Here is a 20,284-nt window from a genome sequence, read left to right as displayed (position 1 = left end):
TGCTTCCTTGCATGAGATTGGATAAGTTCTGAGTTGAGGTCAGGCTATGCAAGAATTTGTAGTGCAAGGAAACTTGTAGTTTGATATTAATGTTTTGTACAAATACATTTTGACACATACAAATATGTGTCAGTGACATTTGAGGCAATGCCTAATATTCTGCACAGGAAAGTGAGACTGTTGTATTTACATTTTTTAAATAAAATAACTATTTTCAATATAAATTAAATAGTAAAGTTTTAGGTGCAGGTACTATTTTAAGCTCTGTGAGCCCAGGATGGAGAAGATACTCCCCGTGCCCTTGAGGAATGTATATATTCTAGTACCAGGATAGATGCATATATAAATGAGTACAATACATGTACCTTTTTTTAACCATAGGGGCATTATTACTTCAATATTACTGTTGTGAATTCTCTTGGAAGCTTCTCAGAGTAGTTGGTTGTAATAAATGTTCCCAGTTTGAGTGGGGTCCTTTTAGTATGAATGCAAACATGGATGACTGCAGTGTGAACATCGGCTCAGTAGCACAGACTGAATTAATGTCTTCTATGTAGAAGGAACTGGGCTGGATTCTGGGACACACCAAGCCAGTGACACACAGCCTGCTCCCACTGAGTATAGGACCCAAGAGGGGAGAATACACAACTTGTTGTAGTGTGTCAGACAAGTTAAATGCTGAAGGGACACAAGGTACAGCAACAGTACAGTGTGGAGAGCCTTGTGTGGGGTTTGGGGAGGGTGATGGGGTCATAGGAATGTAGGGCTGAGGAGCGCTACATAGATAGGGAAGGTAACATTCGACGTGAGCCTAAAGGAATGATTAATATTTTTCCAAGAGAAGCACATCAGAGGCACAGGGAACATTAAGAAAATGGTAAATGTGGCCAGAGATTAAAAAGCATAGCATTGCTGAAGATGGGGCTGAGAAAGCATTTGGGGACCCCTTTGTGAAGGGAGTGGGGTGTTATTCAAAGGGAATATGAAGTAATGCTTTAAGCTGGGTAATGATATCTGTTTCAGAAAGAGAAGACTAGTTTGGAGATTGTTATAATATTCCAAATAAGGGATTGCATGCCCCTGAAGAAGCACAGAATGAAGAAATGAGAGACCTTTGCCAAAATAGAGTTCAGATAGGAGCAAGGGGTTGGAAGCATTGAAGATAACTCAGGATTCTATCAAGGGTGACTACGGAGGAGGAGAAGTGGGACAGCAAGTATTGGGCTTGTTACAGACCTTGCCTTTTCAGGCCTTCAGTGTGAAGATGATTAGCAAGTAGCTGGAGATGCAGATATTAGTACGGGGGAAGTCAGGTGTTTTTAATTATTTAGAGAGCGCAACCAGCTCATAAAAAGTAATTGAAGCTCCAGGACAGAGTAGATTACTGGGGAGGGTGAAAAGTAAGACGAAAAATATGCTAGTCAGAAACTTGAGGAACACTGTGATTAAGGGACAACCAGAGGAGATAGTGGGTAGTTTTGAGAAGGAGGACATGGCCGACTGTGGTGGCTCATGCCTGTAATCCCAGCACTTTGAGAGGCTGAGGCAGGCATATCATGAGGTCAGGAGATTGAGACCATCCTGGCTAGCATGGTGAAACCCCGTCTCTACTAAAATACAAAAAATTAGCTGGGCGTGGTGGCATACGCCTGTAGTCCCAACTACTTGGGAGGCTGAGGTAGGGGATTCACTTGAACCCAGGAGGCGGAGGTTGCAGTGAGCTGAGATTGCGCCACTGCGCTCCAGCCTAGTGACAGAATGAGACTCTGTCACCCAAAAAAAAAGACACAGTTGACATATATTTTAGCATGCATCAGAATCATATGGATTGCTGGGCCCCTAGTCCAGAGTTTTTCACAGAAATTGCATTTGCATTTCCAAGAAGTTTCCAGGTAATGTTGATACTGCTAGTTCAGCACTTAAACTTTGAGAACCACTGGCTTAGAGTTTAGTTGATAATGGTAATTGTGGGTTGCAAGTTAGAGAGGAAGAAGAGGAGGATCTAAGAAGGGACTGAAGGACTGTGCCAGGGAATGAGGTTCCAGTAAAGGCAAAGCAGATGCATTAGGTAAAAAGACTTAGGGTGAGTGGAAGAATTATATTCAGGGAGTAGAATTCTAGATTATGAAGTTTTGGAGGTGGAACTTTCGGGCAGTGTCTATAACATGACATACAGCAATCTTACTCCAAGTGCACTGATATACAAAGAGATAAGGAATGTGTGCCTGAATGTAACTCAGTGTACTACTTTCCTCATGGAGAAATTCTAGTCCCCCACCACCCCCAGCAAAAGCCATCTAGACAAACTGTTTTGTTGTTGTTTTTAAGAGACAGGGTCTTGCTCTGTCACCCAGGTTAAACTGCAGTGGTGTGATTATAGCCCACTGCAGCCTCAAACTCCTGGGCTCAGACAATCCTCTTCTGTCAGCATCCCTAGTAGCTCTGGGACTAAAGGTGTGTATCAGCACTCCCGGCCACTACAAAACTATGTTTAGTCATGAAGCTGATTTGTATTCTGGCACAAGCTCCTCATCTTTACATGGACCAAAATAAACGGTTCATGGGTAGGCACTGTGTACAGACCAGACCTGGCCCACAGGCCGTGACTGAAGCGGCACTGGCCTAGAGTATAGATTTCTGAAGTGCATGAAGTTAGAGGTCCCAGGGTGGTGTTTGGACCATTAGGAGAGGAGTTCTGTAGAAATGGAAGAAAGAGATGTTTCTGGAGACTGGTAAATGATCATAGGACAAGAATGGGAGGTGAGCATTAGATCCTTATGGCCTCAGGTCAGACCATGAGGCACTGTTGAATGGTCTCCAGCTAAACAGCAAAGCAAGCAGAAAAGTCTGTTGCCCTTGCAGGTATTAAATACTTAGGTGGGGTTTGTGAGAAGGAATCATCTTCTCTTAGCAACAGACATCAGTGACGACCTTACTGGTCTTTGTTTCTGTAATCTGTTTAGGCAAATTATGTTGTTATTTTTTACATCTCATCTCAACAAAGGCTACACAGGAACAGAATTCTCTCAGTTGACTGGCATAATCAAGCAATATGCTGATGGAAGAGACATTCTTAGGACTTCTGTTATTAAATAAGGAAAAGTCTGTAAGAGGTAGAGTATTAACAGTGAATGTGGAAGTTAAGAGACTAGATAAGACATTGTTGGGATAAAATTTGCTTCTAAGAAGCATATATTAGACCATATTTTAAATTTTTTATTATCTGTAGTAACTATTTTCACAAGCTAGAACTGCAGTTATTTAAGTCTAAGCATCTTTTTATAAATGTGTGATGCATTCTACCCTAGTCTGTTTGGTAATCCCATTAAAATATTAATTATAATTTCCTGAAGTATCTTTAGTAAATAGAAACATATACATAAGAAAATAAAATCAATCTTATGTGTAATTTTCCTCTGCTGTTTAATATTCAGCCTAACGGTCATAGTCAAAGACTGTGGAGGCTATTGATTGAAACTCTTGAGCTATAGGAATGGGCAGTAAGAAAAGAGACAGAAGAAACTTGTGGTTGAGAATGCAGGCTCTGAGCAAACCTGAATTCATGTGATGGCTTTACTGCTTACAGACTGTGGCTTTGGCCAAGTTCAGGAGTCTCAGGCTCTGTTTCCTCACCTTTAAAACAGGATAGCATTATTATTCATGGTGTTATTATAAGAATTAAATGAGCCTTCTTACAGTACTAAGCCCAGAATCTGCCACGTAATAAACGCTGCATAATTTTTAGCTATTGTTTTCATCAACATTATTGTTGTTATTAAGGGAAAGCATAGGCTTTGATTCACAAAAGTCTGGATTTGCATCTTATTTTTATTAGTTCAAGAAGTTATATGACCTCAGGTAAGCCATTTACTGTTTCAGCCAGTACCAGTGGGAATGGTAGCAGCTACCTTCTGGTGTTACTGTGAGAATTAAATGGTCTACATGTGTAACACATTCAGTATAACCCTGTGACATGGTCTTGGCTAGCAAATGTTTGCTTTTCTTCCTGCCCTTAATTTTAGGTTTCTTTTCTTTGTAGTCAGGCCTTGAAAAGAGGATAGACCAGGCTGTGGAGGAGTGGAATATTGAGAAGGCTGAGGAACTTAGCAACCAGCTAGCTACTCGAGAGGTGAGTCAAATGGGTTACACATTTTCTGTGTTTTCAAATTTTCTAAAATGAATGTGTATTCTTTTTATGATCATTAATAAGTTCAGTATTAAAATATTTCATCTAAGGTTTTCCTTTTTGTCCATTTTCTTCTCTCTCATTCTGTCATTTAAATCATTCTGGTCTAAAACTCTTGCTAGAAATAATGCATGATTGATACTGAACCTTAGATTTTACCTAGATCAGAGAGGTTTGTTTCAGGTATGATTAAAATGCTAGCTTTCTTTTCCATTTGCATCTTTAACTCATTTGAACTCTGAGGGCAACTGTGTATTCTAAGGTCACATCCCTCAAACTTTTCTTAACCCTTGGTAAAATGCTTTCTTACTGTTTGCTCAGCACATCCCCCCTCAGCCCTAAAGAATTTTGAGTCTTTTTTCTTTTTTCTATAGTATAAAACTAATAGATATATTGGATATTCTTTTTCCAAGTACAGAAGACCACAAGAAGATTCTGACTTATACTCCTGGAGGTGGGGTGTGGGCAAATTCCCCCAGTTGAGAATTAATGTCAGTATAGATTAAAGAGCTCATATTGGCATGTGTTTTTATTATTTTTGTTGTTTTGTAATTCCTTTTTTTCCTTTCTAGGAAAAAATCTCCACCATAGTCTTTTTTAGTGCCTTGATCCTTCCCTCCTTCACCTCAGACTTAAACTACTCCATAGTGTTTTGTTACATAGAGAGCATCATGGGTTATCTGGGTAAATTACTGGCCACACTCGCTATTCGGACTTTTTATCCTAAACTGAGACCAGAGATAACTTTGTGATTTCTATGGAAGTACTGTTGCACTCTTTCATCGTTAGATCTGATGCAAAAATATCTACTGTGGATGGATGGATGTTGTGATTTTTGCATTTTTCGTTTTGTCTTTTTCTTTTTGACTGCAGGCTTTAAGTATCTTGTGAATTTTTTATTTTGGCGTAAGGAAAAACAAGTTCAGAAAGGGGATTCAGAAATTATCTTTTTTTCTTTAAACCTTTTAAAATCATTTGTCACATTAAATACTTCTGTGTTTAATGTGTGTGAATGTGTTTGTGTGTGTGTGAGAGAGAATATATATTAATGACTAATGTAAAGGAAATTATAAAGCCGTGGACTTAATTTAGGGAAATAGCCAAGAAATAACACAAATGGCAGTTATTTGGCCTTTCAGAAAATAAGCTGACATTTTATATAAGGTATTTTTTAATTGTAAAATGTGCGTAACATAAAATATACCATCTTAATCATTTTTAACTGTGCGGTTCGGTAGCATTAAGTACATTCACATCGTTATCCAACCATCACCATCTTCCTCCAAAGCTTTTTGTCTTGCGGAACTGAAACTCTGTACCCATTAAACTCTGTACCCATTCTCTCCTCCACCCAGCCTTGGGCAGCCACTCTTCTGTCTCTATGAATTTGACTGCTATGGGTATCTCATATAAGTGAAATTATTTAATATTTGTCCATTTGCATCTGGCATATTTCACTTAACATAGTATCCTCAGATTTACTCCATGTTGCAGCATGTGTCAGAATTCCTTTCCTTTTTAAGGCTGAATAATACTCCGTTGTATGTACTTCTTACATTCTGGGTTTATATTGCATTTTGCTGATGTATTCATCTTTCAGTGGACACTTGGGTTACTTCTACCTTTTGACCATTATGAAAATGCTGCTATGAATATTGGTGTACAAATATCTGTTTGAATGCCTGCTTTCAGTTCTTTTGGGTATGTACCCAGAAGTGAAAGTGCTAGATCACAAAGTATTTTCACTGTTTTTTTTTTCTTATAAGATACAATTCTCCCCTTCCCATCTTATAAGTTCTTGTGCGTGCAGTTTAACCATTACTCTATTTCATCTCTAAGGTAGCCATATTTTGATTCATTGAGTATAGCTTTCATTGTGTATAACAGCATTTTATTAATCTATTTTAGAATAGAAAGGTACAGGTATCTCATTTTAATAAAGTGAATTTGAAAGTGTGTTGAATGGTGCCACAAACTCAGTAGGATTTCAGTGTTAGTTGTTATTACAGTGGCTTCTTCAATATGAATAAAGTAGGAGTCCTTCTCCCTATGATGAGATCTGTGCTGAAAATCATCTTTAAAATTCTATTCAACAAACATAATCTGTTTTGTTTGTTAGTAAGTAGACTCTTTTGGCACTTGAAACTTTTATTTCCATAGAAAGGCTTTTAGAAATAGTGGCTTCGTTTCTTGACCAGCTTGGAAGTATAGTTACTTCCAAGTATAGTATATACTTTCAAGTAATTGTACTTGAAAGTATAGCAAAATTATACCAGTAGTATATCTAATCTCCAAATTTTGGAGAGTTGACCATGAAAATGTCAGGAAATGGTGGGGAGGGGCAGTGCCTGTGGGATTGGAAGAGACTCCAATGCATAGATACCTTTCTGGCTCTAAGGATGGGGGAGTATAGTGAGGAGTGGCTGAAGATTTAAGGGAGCTTTCAGGGACTGAAAAGCACACAAGGCAGCAGTAACCAGTCCCTAGGGATACAGAAGCTGGTGGAAGTCTGGTCTGAATATCTACCTCATTTGGATCAGAAACAGAACCTTCTAGAGAACTGATACTTAAATGCATTACTAGTGATGATGAAGTATTCCATGTCCTGCTGTATGTTGAACAAGTGTCTCTTGAATCCCTTTAACAATTCTGGAAATGTGTTACCAGTTGCTGTCAGATGCTGCCTGCTCTGGAGTCTGTGAGATAGTTCCGAGTAAAGCGTAAGACAGGCGCATAAGAAAAACTAACAGAGACATAGAGTATGGCTGCCCTATTGTTCTTAGAAATGGTATGGAATTTTTCTCTTCGCTGGTCTCTTCAGGATCACAGGACTTAACAAACTGGTGTCCTATTGCCGTTGCTTGTCCATTCTTCCTTTTGGAAGATCCCAGAGTTGCGTATTGTGTGATCTCTTCCAAGTAGCAAGTGACAGACCAGCAGAATCCCCCAAGTCAGTCAGTTTCCTCAGAGTTTGCTTTGCTAAAGGAAGAAAAGGTAAGGCAAAGCCTAGTCTTTAGGGTTAAAATGTGGACTCCGTGTGATCTATGCACAACTGTCCATCTTTTTATCTTTTTCTGCTTATTAGTACCCCCATCTGAAACAAGGGGAATTCACAGAGAAGCATTTATTTTACTGCAGGTTCGATGCTCCTTTTAGTAGAGTTAGTAATGCTGAAGTTTTGAGTTGAACACATTTTACTTAAAACAAAAAACAACAACAACACCCTTTATATTTTGCAATTATTTCAGACTTTCAAAAAGTTGAGAAAGTTGTAAAAAGATTTCCTATTTACCTTTCCCTCAGATACTGGAAATACATTTTACAACATTTGCCTTCATGTTTTCTAGTTTGACATAATTTATTTAAGTTTGCCAGGTGTCCCACTAATTCCATTTATAGCAAAAGAAAGTTCTTTTTCCTGGTCAATGACTTTGCATTTTGTCATCATGTTTATTTAGTTTTTTTAATCTGGAATGTTTCCTCAGTCTTTCTTTGTTTCTCAGAACCTTAATATGAAGAGGCCAGTTACATTGTAGCATGTCCCTTACAATTTTGATTGTCTACTGTTTCCTCATGATTAATTTTAGGTTATGCATTTTTGGCAGGAAAATCCCGGGAGTAATGTGTGTTTCTCAGTGTCAGCGATCCAGAGACTCATGCAGTCTCTTTGTCCCTTTCCTGATGGTGTTACTTTGATTAACTACTTCAGGTAGTGTCTCCAGATTTCTCCACTGTGACGTTATTGTTTCTTCCTTTGGAATAAATAAGTGTCTTGTGGGGAGTTAGGAGATAATCTGACACTGTGTAAATGTTCTCTTTCTCATGTTTTCCCCGTTTGTTTTAGTGTCCACTGCTGATTTTCTTGCTTGTGACAGTTTTTATTATGGTGACTGCCAGATTCCTTTTGATCTTTAAAATATGACCTCATTGTACTTTTAATCGTCACCTGGCAAACTAAATCTAAAACTTGGCTTAAGTGAGCTATTGGATTATAGAATCTTTTATGTGTCTTTGTTAAATTTCTCAGTAAATGTGGACAATTGGGATTTGGATAAAGTTTTCCTAAATGATGCACTGGGTTGGTGTAGGGTCACCATGTGACATTCTGCCCACCAGCAGTTGCATATGCACTCTGTCCTTGTCTGCCGCGTTACCATTCACTGCAAGCTTTCCTTCTATGTGCAGTTTGAAGCTGTTTGTCAAAGCATACAGAACTAGTGCCTTAGAGGTTTCAGAAATGTGAGTTTCCTTTGAGGATATTAGGATTCTTTTTTTTTTTTTTTTTTTTTTTGCTTTGTCATACTGCAGTTTTAGAAATGGGAATTGTATGATACTGACTAGATGTTTTCCATTTTTTAAGGGCTATTTCCTGTCATACTTTTTGACAAATGAGATTGCTTTAGAGATACATGAGATTTTCAGCACTTGTAAATGTAAGAATAGTAAATGTTTTCCTCAGTGTTCTTTTTATGTTCATACAAATAAATTTATTTGATGTGGGATTATAGCATTCTTTTAATTAGATTATAGCATTCTGATTAAAAGAAAAATAATTTAGGCCCTGTTCTTTGCCCTGTATAAGTGGAAAAACATCTGGAAAATGTTTGCAGTTCAGACACAGGCATTGGAAAGATACCGATGTTACTTTCATTAAGCACCCGTGAAGAATAATCAAGTTGGAATTTTTGAATGAATAGTTTGGTTTGAGATTTAATTTTACATATTTATCTCCTTGGTACCAATCACTGTGGATATGAGATGGGATTTTGAGAACTAAGTGTGAGTTTGGGGACAGAAGCCCTTTATGAATTAAATGTATACGTGCATGGTAGGTGTCCTTTTGGAAATCAGGTATATTGGTTTTCATCAGTACCGTTTTCTTTTTTCAAGCAGCAGTGACTGGGACCTGCTGATAAAGCCTTTGCTTAGAGGCACAGATCTCAGAGTTCTTAAAGCCTTTTCCAACCATAATAAGTGAAACTAATTTTTGATGTTTAACATTTATAAGCCTATGAAACCAATGGGGCAGCATCAGTATTGAGAAAAATGAAGCCAAAAGTAGAACCATGTCTGAGAATAGGCCTTGAAAATAGTTCTTTAAAAGAAAAAAAAACCCACACACACACAAACGGTATTCCAAAATAAGACTGTTAGTGTGCTCCTATTGTGATACAGCAAGAACATAGTTTTCCAGGATCATGTTCTCTTGAATTAATGATGACATTAAGATGTGTAGAATCTGGTTTGGGGGGATGGCTCAATCACGTTCACATGTTTGAAGCCTAGATTTTGCCATCATCTTTGGTTTTATCATGTAATGTGGTTGAGACTGTCCCTCCTGTTGATTACTTTGTTAAGTCTTGGAGGAGAGATGAAGTAGAAACATATAGTTGGGTTTGTGTCATACTGATGAAACTGTTTTAATTTGAAATATGTGTGTGTGTGTATGTGTATAAAATACACATTCAAGTATTTGAGCATATTTGTGGCTTGTTAAACTCAGACTTGGTTTGATGTACATTTCATTCATTGATAATGATCATTGAAAATGCCACGCTTTGGTACTTTCTTTTCTTATACATTATGTTTATTAAAATCTAAATCATACCAATTTATAGAAAACAATAGAAACAAATACTTTAAGATTAAGTGCTAAAGCCTAGATTTAGCTAAGGAAACAGATTTAACTAAAAATTGTAATAAATAAATTATTTTAATTTAATTTTATAAAGTTTATTTTATTTAATAAATTAATTTTTTATTATAAATGAAGTAGAGTGCTTAAAATTTTGGATTTTAAAATACAGGTAAAGTTAATAATGTTAAAGAAGTAGCTGCTTACTACTGATTACTTAGATTGAACCTCACATAAAAGGGAATTTCTCTCTAGGCATCTTCATGTTAGCCTGCTGTAGATAAAAACCAACTTGGTTTGGCTGCAGAACAGTGAGTGTCTGCCATCCAAAGCATCATACCTATTGCTCAGGTTGATTTCCGTTATACCTGTATAGTGTGATGGCAGAAATGAATGGGGAAAAAGAGGTTGCCTGTGAATTTCATTTTAGCTTTTTTATGCCCTTAAAGATTATACTTTGTCTGTAAATAGCTGAAACAGGATGGTCTTTGACGGCAGAGTAAACCTGACTCCTTGAAAACACCAGAATTTCATGTTGTAACATAATAGTTTTGCACAAGCTACAAAGAGTAATCATATTGGTTTTTGATGATTTGCAAGGCATTTAATATAATATTTACATCTGAGATCCTATGGTTATAATGCACTGCCATCTTTGTTGAATCCAAACCCTTTGATTTAGAGTCATGATATGATAAAATTTTTCATATTTTAAAGCTCATTTTTTGAACTTATAAAAAAGGAACTAAGGCAATGACTTTAGCCTTTAGTGCTGTTGAGCTTAATATTATTGAGTATATAACCACGGTGTATCACAGGTAGAAATGATAAATATATCTATATCTCATTTTAATGGTACCCTCTTTATAGATGTAAGTGTGGTATTGGCAGAATGAATTGTGCCAGGAATTGAATTTTAATTTGATTATAAATGAAGTAGACTGCTTAAATTTTTGGATTTCAAAATACAGGTAAAGTTAATAATGTTGAAGTAGTAATAGTTTGTCAATATTTCAAGAAGGTAGGAATGGCCATTAAAAAAAAAAAGTTTGAATTGTTCAAGTTTTATTTTATAACTAAGTGAATTAAATGCTTCCTAAATTTGGGCAGACTGTTAATTTGTAGCCTAATCTCTGTAAAGCAATTGCATAGAACATCTGAAGGCATTCTCCTAGAAGAGGACTATATATGAACATTTGAGGAGACAGATTTTTCATTTTATGTTAACATCTGAGAAGTAGTCCTTTCTCAAAAGTGCTGTGGATGCTGTAGCACTTGCTCTAATATTCAGGAGGACTTTTCCAGTCAGTTTATTGTTAGCTTTTGGTTTCCTTGAGAGGGTTCGACTACAATTCTTCCTTTTCATTTCAGTTATTAGTTTTATGTAGATGCAAGTGCTGTTAATGTTGGTGGAAAAGGAGCTTGAAGTCCCCTCCCCCTGGGGGAAAAAACCCTCTCCCCAAATAATACAATTTTGATCAGAGTACCTAGAGTGTTACTGTATCTGGAGTTCAAAACATTTGTTTAAATTTTGAACTAGAGATGTTCTCAAACTTAAGTTTAAAGTTACTTCTAGTCAATGCCATTATGTTTGCATCAAAAAAATAACTGAAAAAAAGTGAATTGAAAGACAGTGTTATAGTGAAGCAGATCTTTTTTCTGTTTTTGTGAATACTTTGTGTAGAAATGTCTTGACAACCATGTTTCTGAGGTAAAACGGTTTGCTCAGATACGAAGCTTAACGGTGTATTCCAATTAACTGTTCTAACAATTGACCACTGGAACCTGTGACCCTGCGGAAAGGTTGCAGGTCTTTTCTATTGTCTTAATTGTGATTTCTAGCCACTGAAGACTGAGTAAACATAGTAAAAATGCATTAAGTATTATATGTATTTTAAGGGTTTAAATTTAATATCTCCAAATCAACATTTTATTTTTATGGAAAGGAAGTTATTTCATTGCTAGTGTCAGGGATGTGTATGATGAATATAATCTAGGTTTTACTGTAAAAGCAAATGGTTGTTTTTTGTTTAAATGGTTATTTCATACAGAGTCATCTAATATCTGCACTCTCCGGCAAAATATATTTTATGTCTCTCTTTCAAATTTTACTACTGTGCCTTCTGTCCTTTACTTTTTCTTTTGTTTGCTTGTTTATTATTACACTTTCCAGTAAAGCAGTAGAGTTTAGGAGACCATTTTCTTTTTGGTATATTTCACTAATCAGCAATGAGAAAGAATCTAGGAGACTGGGGAGGGAAAAAAACCTCTCACCAAATAGGCTTGTGTTGGTCAGCAGCTAATTCATCACCTAGGGAAGGTGGGAACTCTGCCTTTGGGAAGGGTATGTGTGTCTGTTGAGGATCATCTAGGACTCGCTCTCATTCATTAACTTTGGTCATTTTTCAGTGCTTTTTAATTTAAAAGTTCCTCTGTGTATCATTTTGTATTCTGCACATTATCTAGGGGGGGCATTTAAAGGGCTATTTTAATTATTTGAAGCCTTGTTCTCCTTAGTTCTTACAAGTAATTCAGCTATTACATGTAGATCAACAATTAGCAAAGTTTATGGAAAATAAGCTGTGTCTTCCCAAGTAGGAGAGGGCCTGGATGAATTTCTTTACATCTAGTTTAAAGATATGTTTGTTCCCATACAAAATTGTGCACAGCCGTGACATTGCAGCATTTTAACATCAGAAAAATAAGGCTAGTGTTCAGTAATGGTTTTTTTCTCTCAGGTTTTTAGGTGTGCTCATTCAGATCTCATTACATTGAGGATGTTTTCTTTTAACCTTTGGGGTATGATTGGGTGATCACCTCGAATGGCGTTCCTTATGCTCTCCTTTAATTATGTTTATCTGTGCTTTTAACTAACCTTAAAAGATTTCAGATGTTACAAGTCTAATTAAAGAGACAGACAAAGCACAGTTTATACTGTAGATTTTTTCTGCAGTTCAATTAATCAGCATGTTTTCTCTTTTAATTAAAACCATTTTAGTAAATTAAAGCCCACAGCAAAACACATATATAATTTGTTTGTAATTAGCTCTTAATTGGTGGTAGTTGAAGCTTAGCACCCTTGGTTTCTTTCTTCATGATTGCCATTTTATTAGCAGCCAGTCATTAATTAATCTTTTTCTAATTAGCTTATAAAACTGTTGATGGCACATTATTGTAAATGTGATTTTAAGTTCAAAGCTTGTTAATAGGCTTTCTTACTTAGAAGAACGGAGATAAAGAAATTGCTGAAAACAGTACTACAGTTCTTTAAAAAAAACTGTCTTTCTTATGGGGGCTGTGTAAAGCATCTAACAGCTTATGGTTAATTTTTTAATGCTTTTTTCCCTTATGAATGGCATAAGTTGCTTGAATATAAATGTCTGTATCCAGGAGTAATTTCAACAGTAGAACATCTTCTTCTCCCTCCTTTGGAATACTGTAATCCACATATAATTTGAAGCCTTAATAGTCATCATTAAAACAGGTGTTATGTAAATGATTTCACTATGAAATCAGAGTTGAGTATATGAATCATATATGCACATATACACACATATATGAATGATATGTGGATATACACATATATGATAAAAGATATTTGCATATATATCTGATGTGTTTTAAAAACAGGATTTGTTGGGTTATGCTTTGAAATAAAGTGATAGGAGTTGTAGGTATAAAAATAAATGATAGCTGTTTATACAATTGTACATACATATAGATATATGTAGTACACAAACATGCAAACATATGCAAACCTGTCCATGCACATTTTAAGGTGACAGTGAAATTAGGTTATTTTTTAGAACAGAAAATGATTTGATTTAAAGAAGGAGTTAAGTGACTGGATATGGCCTAGTTTATTTGCTTCACCAGGGCTTTGGCATCTCAGGTGTGACCACGGAGGGAAAGAAGGTACCAGTTCAAATGTAGATGTCTTGAATTTACTAGAGCACATACCATATTGAATTGTGGTTTGAGTGAAACACATTGGTCACATTGTATTCTTTGTTGAAATATACCACCAGTTTCTTAAAATTCCTTCACTGCATGGCATTCTGAGCTGTTTTTTAAAAATCAATCTTAGTGCAGCGTTTCGAAAGTTATTTTTTAAAAACACAGTATTACCAGTCATTGAAAGTGCTTTTTCTTATTTGCTTCTTGAACTTTGTACGTTATTTCAACTTTGGCTATTTCTTTGCTTGTTTTTTGGAAGGCATTTTATGATGCTATGCAAGAGACACTAGAAAGGGATAGCTGACAAGGAAAAAATTAAAAATTGGATAAAAAGTAAATGAATAATGTCATATTACTAAAAAGATGAGAGGCTAATTTGTGCCGACTTTTTGCTAATTTTGTTCAAGCCTCAAAATGAGGAGCTGTCACCCGTTCTGTGTAGCACTGATGACAGTGCCAATGATCCATGAAATAAGCTGCCGCTGGCTTTGTTCTGATAAGAATGAACAAATCTGCACAATGTTCGGCTCCCAGAATCTCATTTTCATACTTGCATGCAGGCTAAAAGAAATAAGCTGTTTGCAGGCTTGATTAATCAGACATTGGAGGGGTTTTTGTCTCTTTGATCTCTTTCGTCTCCTAGGTAACTTGCTTGACATTAATGTTGAGCTTGAGTAAAGACAATCAAGAATTGTCGACCAAACTGATATAAAAATTAAAGACCTTAACACTTTAAGTACTCCAGTAATGGTTCCGCTTTACTTCAGAAAACATCTGTTTTCATTTAATTAAAGAACAAAAGAGAATGGCATAAATATTTTTCATAGAGACCTATTATTCCATAAAAAGTTAAAGTATGATAATTGGTATTTTTAAATAAGTGCCTTGAAAGTGTTCAAAAGGGAGGAAAACTTTAAAAATCTGTTACAAGCTAGTAATTTTGAGATGAGTAAAATATATTCTGAAACGGATAAGAAATTTACAGTTATGCTAGATTAAGCGGTTTGAATCAGATGCTTCAAATGATTATCAGCAAACTTTATAATGACAAGATTTTGCAAGAAAAACTAACTTAATTTGAAGTTTGTCTTTTAAAAATCTGTACTATGTTACAAGGATGTGCCATTATATCTATTTTACAACCCAATATGATTTACACACGCTAAACCTGTAAAATTGAAAGGAATTAAAAAAAATGTCGCCGTGCATTTGCTTGAGGTTATGCAGACGCTTTTACAAATCTTCCAAGTGGCTGTAAAGATGAATGCCTCAAGGGTCCAGCCAGGGCCCTGCTTTTCCAACCAGCTAAAGCCCTTATCTTAAATCCAAGCAAAGTACCATTAATCTTTTTGAAAGACCTTTTATGGCTTTTAATATATCCCAAATTAGAACATTTTACACCCTTGGTTCCTGAAATATGGTGATAAAAAGCCTTTAGAGCTTAATTTTCCTTACTGCATGCTCTGACCAATTTGCAGTTCTTTGTGATAATGTTTAGACACCTTAATTAAAATGCAGCAAAATATTGGATGTTCTATATGGAAAATGCTGATACTTTGGCTACACATACAAGAAATTTTGTATATATTTTTATTCATTTAAAGAAATTTCTTTCCACATTGTGTTGCTATAGTTATCTGATGACCCAAAACCATTTTTTAAATATAAAACCATTGACCAAGGTTTTGTGATGTTTACATTGAGCATGAAGATGCATTTTTCTTTTTATAGAACTGAAAGAGGGATTCTTTTCGGCCTATTTTATTTGTTTATAATACTGCAACACAGCATGATATTCTTTTATATTCTGGAACCCAGGTTAGTCATCTCGACTGGGAAACCATTTCTTCTCAACTGCCTGTTTCATAGAAGGTCTTATTATCCTTTTATATTTTCAGATATTTTTTCTTTCTCCAGAGAAATAAGTGAGACACATTCATTTTAATTATATGAAGGACACAAAAAGGCTGAGTTTTCATCATCATTACAAGCTATAAGATGTCTTTCTGTGGAGAATACATAGACCAGGTTTGTTTAGTGTTTTATCAGCTGAAGAATAGTTTAACCTAAGCCAAGGTAAAATACAGTTAGAAAATACACCTTTTATAGGATCAGGTCTGTTTGAAAGTGTTGCCTATGTACCTAGTCGTTTATTAAGTTTACAAAATGATAGAGCCCTCTCATGTGAATGGCTGTTTAATACGTTCTAATGAATTATTTTTAACAAGCATATACTGTATTAAGGAACATATGCTGTAAGTATTTACCGTGATGCTGGTTGTGCTGGATTTGGCCTTAGCTTTGCTAGAGCACTAAAAGCTTTTACAGTCTTAGAGTACATGACATGTCGAGGGGAAGAGTCTATTGAAGTCAAATGACTGCATGCCCAGACATAGGGATCTGCTCTTTGGCTTGGTTTGGCTGTCCTAACCAGGACAACCATGTTGGGAAATTCCAGTGAGAAAAATGTAAGCCATGTCTTAATTGACAACAGTTTTAAAAAATAATTTTCTCACATTGTAAATGTGGTACATGGCAAATATGGCTCAGATAATTTTTGTTTCTTATAGTATAGTCTCAGTTGAAATATAAGAGAAGCTAGCTGAGTGGGCCATTTTTGGTGGGTGGTTTTAGCAAAACTGAATTTGCATTTGATAGGAATGGAGTTAATGGAAAAAAATATAGATTTTTCTGTTTTACCTTTTGGCGATGGGGAACAGGAAAGACACTGAATTGTCCACTTGAATGTTGAGAGACCTATATGCATCTTAAACACAAGTAGCCAGCTATGATTTACAGCAGAAGATAGTTTATTAGGTATATTTACTGCTCCCTTCAGAGCCTGCTGTACCTCCACATTTCCCAGCCCCCTTGTATTTAGTTGGAGCCATGTGAGTAGTTCTGACCAGTGGGCTCTGAGCAGAAATGATTTGTGTCACTACTGAACTAAAGCATCGAAGAGCCATTGTGAGGCCCTCCCCCTCTTGTTCCGCCATGATAATCCTGAAAGCCATATGTTGAGATGTTGGCATCACAAGTTAGAGGAGAGTCCTGCCCATCCACAGGGACTTAAAGCGAGACAAGAAATAAAAGTTAGCTAGTGAGATTTGGGTATTTGTTGGGTACTGCAAGGTTGACTAGCCTAACTAGTTGACAGGTGTTAACTTGATTTTTTTTTTTTTTTTTTTTTACATGTATGACAAATGGATAGTTTTTCAGTGGATAGGAATTTCATCTTAATGATAAATTATGCCACAGCCTCCTTCCAGAGTTTCATTTTCTCCTGGGATGATGATGATACAGGCTTTTGATTCTTAGCCTTTTTTTATTTGTTGACTTACGTGGACTTTTCTACAATAAAGAACTGGAAACGAAAAGAGAACCAAAAGAACAAAGCCAGTACTAAAGCAGTCAAATGTAACTGCCAACTCCTCCCCAGCCCCACAGTTTGAAAACAACCCATTTTGCTCAATGCTATATCTCCAGCACCTAGAACAGTGCCTGGCAAAATTATGCATTTATGCCTTTGTAAAATTTGTTGAATGAATGTTATTCCTTTGAAAAAGAGGAAGACAACAGTAGCACTGCTAAATATGGATTTGAGTTTTGGGAAGACACTGAGGTCAGTCTGCTTTACAATGACTCATCCTTTCTTCGGCACCTTTCCTGTTGATGTTGACCAATTTGGCACTGTAGTTCAATTGTCAGCTTCCTTCCATTTGTTTAAGTTCTTTATATATATGTTCTTAACTGTACTGAAAAATCAAATCTGTTTTTGCCCTCATTTATAAACTACAGACAGTGCTTGATTACTACTTGTCGATTTCATCTAAAGGAGACTGTTCTCCAAGATTAAGCTGAAAGACATGTCAAGCGTGCCAAACCTTGCTCTCCTAAGTTTGCTTCTTTGCTTACACATGTGCTCAACCTCCTGCCATGCCTTACTATTGGCAAGCAGATTCCTAGAACTTAGGCTTTAACCTGTTGACTTTAGAGTGGCTTCTATGTCATTTCTTCTTTTTTGCAAGTCTGCCTGTCTACTAATGTGCATCAGTTGAGTACAAGGGATAGAAAAGGCAAGAAGCACCAAAGAGGTACTTAGTTTTTATTGTTTAACCTGGGTTCTTAATGGGTACTCTTGAGCTGTCCACATTGGTGGGCATTTTAAAAATAAGAGCACACTAAAAGTAGAAGATATCATCACAGTGCTTATCCTGGAGAGACTTGCTGGGGAACAGCTCTGCAGCCAGAGCGCTGTGTAGAGCAGAGTGTGTAACTGAAAGTTGAAGGGCTGGAGAAACAAGGACTGTTTTAGGTGGAGTTAAAGAAGACTTCTGGGATGGGGGATTTCACTGTGAATGGACCTTGTAGAATTGGCAGATGGGTGTAAGGGGGGCACACATAGAGGGCCCTGCACAGGGGACACTTTAATACTGTGGTCCTGGTGCCCAGCCTTTTCACCTTAGTACCCCTGATATTCTTTTTTCTCTCAGTGAATTAAAAGCTGTTGCCCATCATACAGAGTGCATTTATGAAGTAGTAATTAGCTTTCCCATGTTTTATTAATCACATCTGTGACTGCCAATCAGAGCTTCTGATCAGCATGAGATAACTGGTGTGCCCATACTGAGTTGCTGTAATTCTAGCCCAGAGCAAAGAAACTTGATGTCTCTGTCAGTGTCTGCAGCCTTATCAGGGGTAAATTCCTGTTCAGCCTACTGCAATGCTGAAATAGCTTGAAGATCCTCATTACTACCTTTGTGGACCCTCGAGGGGCCTCAGTTTGAGAAGGATTTCCATCCAGGAGACTGGTATAACTAGGGTAAAGGGTCTATTGGGAGTCACAGGAGATACGGGTCCTATCTTTGTATTCATTATACTTTGAGAGGGACTGAACGTAGAATTTCTAATTTCTAGACATGGCTTTCTTACCCATAAGTTCTCAATTATTTGTATAAATGTGATTACTGTATTAGCTGGAATATTTTCACTTTTTTTTTTCCTCCTTTGTAATTCTTAGCTTGGTGTAAAAATTGCCAAAGCAGTTGCCTGCCACAACTTTGTAAAAGCCAAAAAGGAGGTTGAAAATTCACAGGCTGCCCGAAAAAAGAAGAAACTCGCATGGGGGTGAGTTTACTTAAGATTTTTAGTAGTAATTCTTCTGACTTCATAGAAATTGTAGAAATTCTGCTAATATATTTTGTGATCTAGTTCATGTGTAACTGTTACTCACTTTTTTTCTTTGTTGAATGTTTATCAGATTATAAATATGGAGGTGTTTCTTCATCCTGTTTAATGTTTATTTTGTAATCATTGGAGTATGTGAAAAATTTTTGTTTGTTTTGCTTTGGTCTCTAAACGTGTTCAGCGAAGTATTTTTTTATTTTAAGAAATAAATTGAGATTTTTATGTTCTCCATTTTAGATTTGAAGCAAAGAAGAGATGGGAAACCAAAAGCAACATGGGATACATGTAACTTGCCAGAGTGCTTCAAGACATTTGTAGACTCAGATGCTCAATTTACTGAGAATGTTTTCCTGCCTGTGTTAATACCTCAGAAAATTGATAGCACTAAAACAAAAATAAACATAAAATTTGAGATTTTGATTATCAGCTCTTTTCAGTCTTTCTTTAAGGATTTTGTCCTGTTGAAGTGAATACAATGAAGCATTCTGTTATTTGTATAAGAAATGTAAGAAAATATAGAAAGAAGAGGATAAGATTTTGTTTATTTATTTGTATGGATGGACCCTCGGCATAAAATCACTTTGGGCGCTTTTCATTCATTTGGTTTAGCGTGGCCAGTGAGTGTCTTGTACTTAATTTTTTTTTTTTTTTTTTTTTTTGAGACAGAGCCTCACTTGCTCTGTCACCCAGGCTAGGGTGCAGTAGCACGATCTTGGCTCACTGCAACCACTGCTCCTGGGTTCAAGTGATTCTCATGCCTCAGCCTCCTGAGTAGCTGGGATTACGGGCGAACGCCACCACGCCCAACTAATTTTTTTTTTTTTTTTGGTAATTTTAGTAGAGACGGAGTTTTGCTGTGTTGGTCAGGCTGGTCTTGAACTCCTGGCCTCATATGATTCACCTGCCTCTGCCTCCCAAAGTTCTGGAATTACAGGCATGAGATACCATGCAGGCCTTGTATTTTCTTATCTGTACCCAGTGTAACTACATGTTTACTGGAACTGTGTTTTTAAGATTGACAGTTGTTTATAATGGATTAGTCGTAAGTGCCAAAAAGTCTCAGTTGATATTATCTTTACAAATGACTTGGCCTTAATGTTATAAAAGTAGTTACTTTTTTTTTTTTACTGGAGGCAGACTTGATATTTCAGAATTGCATAGTAAAAGCAATTTATTAAGTTTTGTGTACTTTCAAATAAACTATTACAATAAAGAAAGGGGCAGAATATAGTATTTGGAAGATGATTCAAATTCAGCAGTGCCTAAAAATGTCTTACTAAATATCTTTCTCAGCTATGTCATTCTTCAAATTATGAGAT

At 36.3% G+C, this 20,284-nt stretch overlaps 1 protein-coding gene across 3 annotated transcripts in view; it reads left to right on the top strand.

Moving 5' to 3' along the window:
* The window catches only part of FAM204A (family with sequence similarity 204 member A), a 165,462-nt gene extending 146,071 nt beyond the window's left edge, over positions 1-19,391 (top strand). For all 3 annotated transcript variants that reach the window (XM_050803996.1, XM_050803998.1, XM_050803997.1), the window contains 3 exons: positions 4,040-4,129; positions 18,799-18,905; positions 19,203-19,391. In XM_050803996.1, coding sequence (XP_050659953.1) covers positions 4,040-4,129; positions 18,799-18,905; positions 19,203-19,254 — 249 coding nt within the window. In that variant the 3' untranslated portion in view covers positions 19,255-19,391. The remainder of the gene's footprint in view (positions 1-4,039; positions 4,130-18,798; positions 18,906-19,202) is intronic.
* Positions 19,392-20,284: the final 893 nt, after the last annotated feature.

Source organism: Macaca thibetana, chromosome 9, assembly GCF_024542745.1.
Source record: "Macaca thibetana thibetana isolate TM-01 chromosome 9, ASM2454274v1, whole genome shotgun sequence".
In the NCBI taxonomy this organism is placed as follows: domain Eukaryota; kingdom Metazoa; phylum Chordata; class Mammalia; order Primates; family Cercopithecidae; genus Macaca; species Macaca thibetana.
Note: the sequence above shows the minus strand (reverse complement) of the source record. Positions and strands in the feature narration are given on the sequence as shown.